This window comes from Epargyreus clarus, unplaced genomic scaffold (assembly GCF_041222505.1).
Source record: "Epargyreus clarus isolate Ecla_fem2 unplaced genomic scaffold, WU_Ecla_fem_2.2 ptg000008l, whole genome shotgun sequence".
Lineage (NCBI taxonomy): Eukaryota > Metazoa > Arthropoda > Insecta > Lepidoptera > Hesperiidae > Epargyreus > Epargyreus clarus.
The window spans coordinates 739,907-747,358 of record NW_027332216.1 but is presented as its reverse complement, the minus strand read 5'-3'; the positions used below and the strand labels follow the sequence as shown (position 1 = coordinate 747,358).

The window sequence follows — 7,452 nt, the reverse complement described above, 5'->3', positions numbered from 1 at the left end:
CAACTTCATACACGTATAAACGACCTCCTCTGTAACCCTGTTCTACACATCATAATGGATAGTTTCCAAAAAATTTATACAACTGTTTTCGTCGATGAAAGTCAAATTGAAGAAGAACTTGCAAAAGTTTGTGAAGAAATAGAAATTAACAATGAACTCATCGATATATGCAGACAAGTCGAAAGTGCAATCATAAATCAAAGTAGTCAACACGATAAAGAATCGCTTCAGACTTCCTGCTTGCTTGAAAATCCTACTAAGTATGTATATTTTTTTTTTTCTACATGCATTTCTTTCTATATTACATTATTTAAATCTTGAAATATAAATACATTTTTTTTTTTTTCATAGTCAACACCAACAAGTCGGAGGTGCAATGAAGAGAAGCAGCTATGACATCGACAGTCCGAAGGCCAAGAGGATAAAAGTTAATGAAGGTGCTTCAACGTCATCTGATCAACCTCACAGACAATGGAAAGGTTATGTGTGATGTTTGTCAACGACTTGTAAGTAAAAGATATTTTGCCAACCACATAAAAAGTAACATTCACAAAAATAATATTTTTAAATCTCATAGTACTCAAGCTAATGTTTCAGTAATCGAATCAGCTTTCGGTCAGCGAATAATTTCATACAGAATCAAAAGTAAATTAAATGAATCAGTAGATACACTTAAAACGCCCGAATTATTTTTTAATTCAATAAAAGATAATATTTGTTCATTGATCGAAGAGTCCATTAAAATGCACATTTTGTTTAAGATCAATTTTATACTACATGCAAATTTTACACAGCAAACCAAAGATCTTACAAACACATTCGATTTTCAAACATGTAATTATACTGTTTCTCAAGGTGATGACTTAAATATTTTTTTTTCATCATTAATTGAGACGTTATCAAATAAAATCAGTTCATTCGAGAAAAAAGATAGCGGTTGGAGTTTAACGCAAATCAAACATTTAGAAATGAATATAAATAAATTCAACCCACTACGTGGCACTTCGTATATAGACCTACCTCATGACATTAAAGTAAGAAAAGCCGTTATTAATGTGCAAAACGCTGACAATATGTGTTTTAAATGGGCATTGCTTTCCGCCTTATATCCTACTACTAGTAAAAGTAATAGAGTTTCATCGTACAGCATGCATTCAAACAAACTAAACTTCAATGGCATCTCCTTTCCAGTAAAGCTTTCGGATGTACCAAAAATTGAAAAATTGAATAATATAAGTATTAACATATTTGGATTAGAATATAATCGGGAGAAAAAAATTCATGATGTAATTGGACCATTAATAATGACTAAATTTCGTAAAAGTGTACATATTAATTTGTTATACCTTAAGAAAGGTTTAAACGCTCATTTTTGTTATATCAAAAATATGTCGCGATTGGTGAGTAAACAAATTTCTAACCAAGAGCATGCAATTTTCTTATGTGATGGATGTTTATTACATTTTCCAACTCAACAGCGATTAGATGATCATCAGGAAAATGATTGCGCTCATATTAAAACCAATATACCAGATGGTACTAAAACATTGAAAGACTGGTTCGGAAAACCAGCGGCAAATAATAAAATAAAATTTGAGAATTTTAACAACAAACTAAAATTACCCTTTGTTATATATGCTGACTTTGAAGCATTTTTAAAACCAATAAATGTATGTTCTAATGATCCGTCTAGGTCTTACACAGAAAATATTCAAAAGCATGATGTGTATAGTTTCGGTTATTATATAAAATGTTCGTATGATGATACTTTATCAAAATTCGAAACATATAGTGGGCCAGATTGCGCAACAGAGTTTATGAAACGTTTATATGAAGATTTAAAATTAATATGTACAAAAAATATTTTTCAAATGAGGCCTAAGCCTTTATCTAGTGATGATGAAAATAATTTATTATCGGAATCTAAAATTTGTCATGTATGTGAAACGAATTTGAACGAAGATAAACATTTCGATTTTGACTTTCATACTGGCACTATTAGAGGTGTAGTTCATGAAATCTGTTTAAAAAAATTTAAGACTCCGCGTTATATTCCAGTATTCCTACATAATCTGAGTCATTATGATGCACATTTTATTGTTCATGCCCTAAATTTTGTCGATGGAGAAGTAAAAATAATTCCGCAAAATAAAGAGAGGTACATTTCTTTTTCAAAAACATTAACAGTAAATAATAATCAGATAAGTCTAAGATTTGTAGATTCATATAAATTTTTATCTTGCAGTCTAGATCAATTAGCTAAAAATCTTAGTGATGAACAATTTCATGATTTAAAAAGAAACTTCCCTTGCAATGACGACTTTACCAAATTAAGGAGAAAAGGAATTTATCCCTACGAATTCATGACTTCTTATGATTCATTAAAACTCAAGTCACTTCCAACTCAAAGTGAGTTCTATAGCTCGTTAACAGATTCAAATGTCTCCGATGATGATTATAATCGTGCAAATGAAATTTGGAAACATTTTCGTTGTCAAAATATGTTAGATTACTCAAACTTATATCTTAAAACTGATGTATTGCTCTTGACTGACGTTTTTGAAAACTTCAGAGAGCTTTGTATTAAGACTTATGGGTTAGATCCCGCTCACTACTACACTGCTCCAGGGTTAAGTTGGGATGCAATGTTGAAGTATACAAAAATTGAATTAGATCTATTGATGGATTACGAACAAATAGCATTTTTTAAGGCTGGTATCAGAGGTGGTGTATCTCAATGCAGCAATCGTTATGCAAAAGCAAACAATCAATTCATGGAAGATTACGATAAAAATGAACCTCAATCATATTTAATATACTTGGATGCTAATAATTTGTATGGTTGGGCTATGTCTCAATATCTACCCACTGGAGACTTTGAATGGGTAAACCCTGAAACAAACTTTAATGTATCCGATACATCAAATATTGGTTACGTTTTGGAAGTTGATTTAAAATATCCTGATGATCTCCACGACTTGCATTCTGACTTACCACTATGTCCTGAAAATATATGCATTGGTAATTCAAAAGATATAAAATTAATTTCAAATCTAAACGATAAAATTAAATATAAAATACATTACAAAAACCTTAAACAATGTCTTAGTATGGGAATGAAGGTAACTAAAATACACAGGATACTAAAGTTTAAACAAAGTCCTTGGTTAGAGAAATATATAGATTTAAACACAAACATGCGGACATTAGCAAAGTCTGTTTTTGAAAAAGATTTCTATAAATTAATGAATAATTCAGTATTTGGAAAAACTATGGAGAATATAGAAAAAAGAGTAAATGTTAAGTTGTTAACACATTGGGAAAATAGAGGTAAAATTTTAGGTGTCAACGACTACATTGCAAGGCCAGATTTTAAAAATTTAAGTATATTCACATCAGACCTAGTGGCAGTACAAATGCTAAAGTGTAAACTTAATTATAATAAACCAATATATTTAGGATTTTGTATTTTAGATATTTCAAAGACCCTTATGTATGAATTCCATTACAACTACATGATTCCTAAGTTTCAAAACAAAAATAAATTATTGTATACGGATACAGACAGTTTAATTTACCAAATATTTACAAACAACTTTTATGAAGATATAAAACCTGACCTTAAGATGCATTTCGATTCTTCTGATTATCCATCTGACAATATTTATGGGTATCCACAAGTTAACAAAAAGAAAATAGGTTTTTTCAAAGACGAAAATAATGGAAAAATATTTAGAGAATTTGTGGGTCTAAGATCTAAAATGTATGCAATAGATGTTGAAAACAAATTTGTTGCAAAGGCTAAAGGCGTTAATAAAAGTGTTACAAAAAATATGCAAATGCATAACTATAAGGCATGTCTTTTCGAGAAAAATATTCAATTCGGAGCAATGTTAAGATTTAAATCAATCAAACATAAAATTTATACACAAAAAATAAATAAAAAATGTTTATCATACAGCGACACTAAGAGGCATATTTTGCCTAATGGTATTGACACATTAGCTTGGGGTCATTACAAACTTAGATAACAACGGTGAAATATTGGTTTACTTGCAAATATGTTTAATGTAATTCTTTGAACTATATATTATCTTAATTGTGTTTATAAATGTGTATGTCTAGTTTATAATTGTTAGTTTGGTAATGTATTTCAATGTTTGTTCCTGTAAACCATTTCATGTATGTGTTCTAGTTTTAAGACAAATTATACTTGATTATTATAAATGTATATTGTTCATTAAATTATCTTCATTGTTAAATAAAACGTTGTGCAGTCAACTTGTTTTAAAAATGTTTCATTTCATTCATCCCTTTACTGCAATAGTTGCTGGTCCAAGTGGATGTGGAAAGTCACAATTCGTTACAAACTTCTTGAAATATGTAAAAGATATTTGTAGTACAAGTTTCGATCAAGTTACATGGTGTTTTGATGAAATGCAACCTTTATACAACTTGAAACTTGTTAATTACCATCAAGGTATGCCAGATCTTAGTATGTTTGATGGGAAAGGTCCCCAGCTTGTTATCATCGATGATCTTATGAGAGAATCGGATGGCCGCATCGTTGACATTTTTACAAAAGGAAGTCATCATAGAAATTTGAGTGTGTTTTATATAACTCAAAATTTGTTTCATCAAGGTAGAGGTCAGAGGGACATTTCCTTAAACTCGAGTTATATAATATATTTTAAAAATCCACGTGATAAAACACAGATTCGACACTTAGCGAGACAAGTATCACCTGAAAATACTAAATTCATGGAAGATTCTTATAAAGATGCAACGACAGAACCTCATGGATATTTAATGATAGATTTAAAACAAAATACTAGTGATATATGTAGATTAAAAACAAAAATATTCCCTTCTGACTGTTACTGTACTGTATACTTACCTACAAAGGGGTTTAAATATGCAAAGCAACAAGAAATTTCCGTCATTTATTAATAATGTCTCGAACCTTGAAGACACATAAAAAGTTTTTAGAAGCTCTTCATATTCTTAAACCAAAATACCAAAAAGCACTCTTAAAATCCTGCAACGAACAAGAGATAAATTGTATTTGTGAATGTATCTATAACGTTTTACAAGGTAAAGTACAACTCCCAGAAAATGAGAAGAATAAATTAAAGAAATACAAACACTTACTTCGACAACTGGTGCGTAAAACTACAAACAAAGTCCGTAAAAATATTATAATTCAAAAAGGGGGATCATTTTTACCAATAATATTAGGTTCAGTTCTGAGTGCACTAGTAAATACCCTAACATGAACATGGAACACGCTAAGAAAATGTTACTTATAGATCCAGGTATAATAGAAAAAATTAATCAACAAACAATGTTAGACAGTCCCATGTCTAGACTGGATGCCGAAATGCAAAATATATTAAAAAGTAATATTGAAGATAGAGAAAAGTGTATTCTCTATTTACAAATTTTACAAAGGTACCTACACCATACTCAAGAAGACCGAAAACCTTATGAGTTACCTATTGTTACTAATTTTTCTGATGTTAATACTGGTGATACAGATAATATCAAAATGAAAATTGATAATAATAAACTGGAATTAGATACGAATAATAAATTTAATTTAAAGAAAGATTTTAGTGATATAAAACTACAGGAAGAAGCTAAGACTAATATAGTTGCTGAACAGACTCCAAAGCGAACAACAGTTGATATAAATGAACACGAAAAGGTTAACTCACCAACGTATACACCGAAACAAATATTGAGAGTGATACCTAAAACATATTTAAAGAAAGGTGAGCTGTTGCTAGGTCTCTTGTCTGATCACAAGGATAAAATTAATTGGGATGGCGAGGGTACTGTATTCATAGACAAAGTTAAAATTCCTGGAAGTAACATCATAGACTTGGTGAGTGATTTTATTAGACCAAGTAGAAAAATTGATCCAGTAGGATGGCAACAATTTGCAACTTTATTGAAAGATATCAATACACCAGTTACCTACCTTGGTAATACTAAAAGAACTGGCTTTATAACTCAGCTAATATTAGATGAGCATAAGAACTTTACACCTCGAAAAGATCCGAATTCAACACCAACTAGTACTGAAAGAGAAAAAGTAAAACCCAAGAAAAAATTAGTCTGGGAGAAATGGAGCCCTTATTAGAAATAAATAGTATTTATTATAACCCTTCTCATCCTGCTGCATTCGGTAGTATTAATAAATTAGCCAAAGCTATGAAAGGTAAAATGAAAAGAGAAGATGTAAAAGATTGGCTACGCTCACAAGAAACATACACATTACATAAACCTGTAACAAGAAGGTTTTCCCGTAACAAATACATACTGTCAAATTTCAATATTCTTTGGCAAGCGGATTTAAGTGATTTGAGAACATATTCTAAGTACAATGATGGATTTAACTTTATTCTTTGTGTAATTGATGTATTTAGCAAATATGCATTTGTAAGAGCTATGAAAAATAAAAATTCATTTAATATTAAAGAATGTTTTGAAAGTATTTTCATTGAAGCTAATGCAACACCCATACATATTCAGTCTGATAAGGGTACAGAATTTATTTCCAAAGATGTGCAAAGTTATTTAAAAAGTAAAAATATAAATTACTATACTACTAATAATCCCGATATTAAAGCAAGTATTGTTGAAAGATTTCAAAGAACCCTCAAAATGAAGATGTGGCGTTATTTTACACACAATAATACTTATAAATATATTGATGTTTTACAAGACTTGGTATATGCATATAATCATAGTTATCATTCAAGTATTAAAATGTGCCCCTGTGATGTTAACTCACATAATATTATGACTGTATGGAATAATTTATATGATAGAGATAAGAAACAAACAGAAGCAACAACACAATTACCTAACTTCCACATCGGTGACTATGTAAGAATAACCAAGTATAAGCATATATTTCAAAAAGGATATGAATCTAATTGGAGTGATGAAATATTTATTATATCCTCAATTATAGATCGGTCTCCATGGGTTGTATACACTTTGAAAGACTTACAAAATGAAACAATAAGTGGGACTTTCTATGAAAAGGAGTTACAAAAGGTATCTTATAATCCTACCTCAAGTTATAAAATAGATAAAATAATCAGTACGCGATATTCTGGTGTCAGAAAGCAAGTGTTGGTGAAGTGGAAAGGTTATCCAGATAAATTTAATAGCTGGGTGTTGGCCTCTGAATTAGAAAAAATATGATGAAAGAAAGTTTCTATTTAACATTGCTAAGTAACAGTTCTATGGAGTACTTTCCTGATAACAAAACAACGAAGTTTTCAACAAAATTACCAAAATCCTTAACGCTAGATGGGGAATGGTCAGTTGGAGTTGCCGAATTTCAATATCCATGTACCATGTTTACTGTACAAGAACATGAAAATATTATATATATTACAAAATCCATGACCATGCCAGGCGATCAAATACCATCCT

The 7,452-nt window shown here is 30.1% G+C and overlaps 1 protein-coding gene across 1 annotated transcript; it reads left to right on the top strand.

Moving 5' to 3' along the window:
- Positions 1-458: 458 nt before the first annotated feature.
- On the top strand, positions 459-6,145 carry LOC140744107 (uncharacterized; the record flags this gene model as incomplete). Its single annotated transcript, XM_073075577.1, has 4 exons — positions 459-3,021; positions 5,095-5,162; positions 5,606-5,887; positions 6,020-6,145. Coding segments are annotated over 4 exons (3,039 nt in total), but the record flags the coding sequence as incomplete, so codon positions are not given.
- Between the last annotated feature and the right edge of the window lie 1,307 nt (positions 6,146-7,452).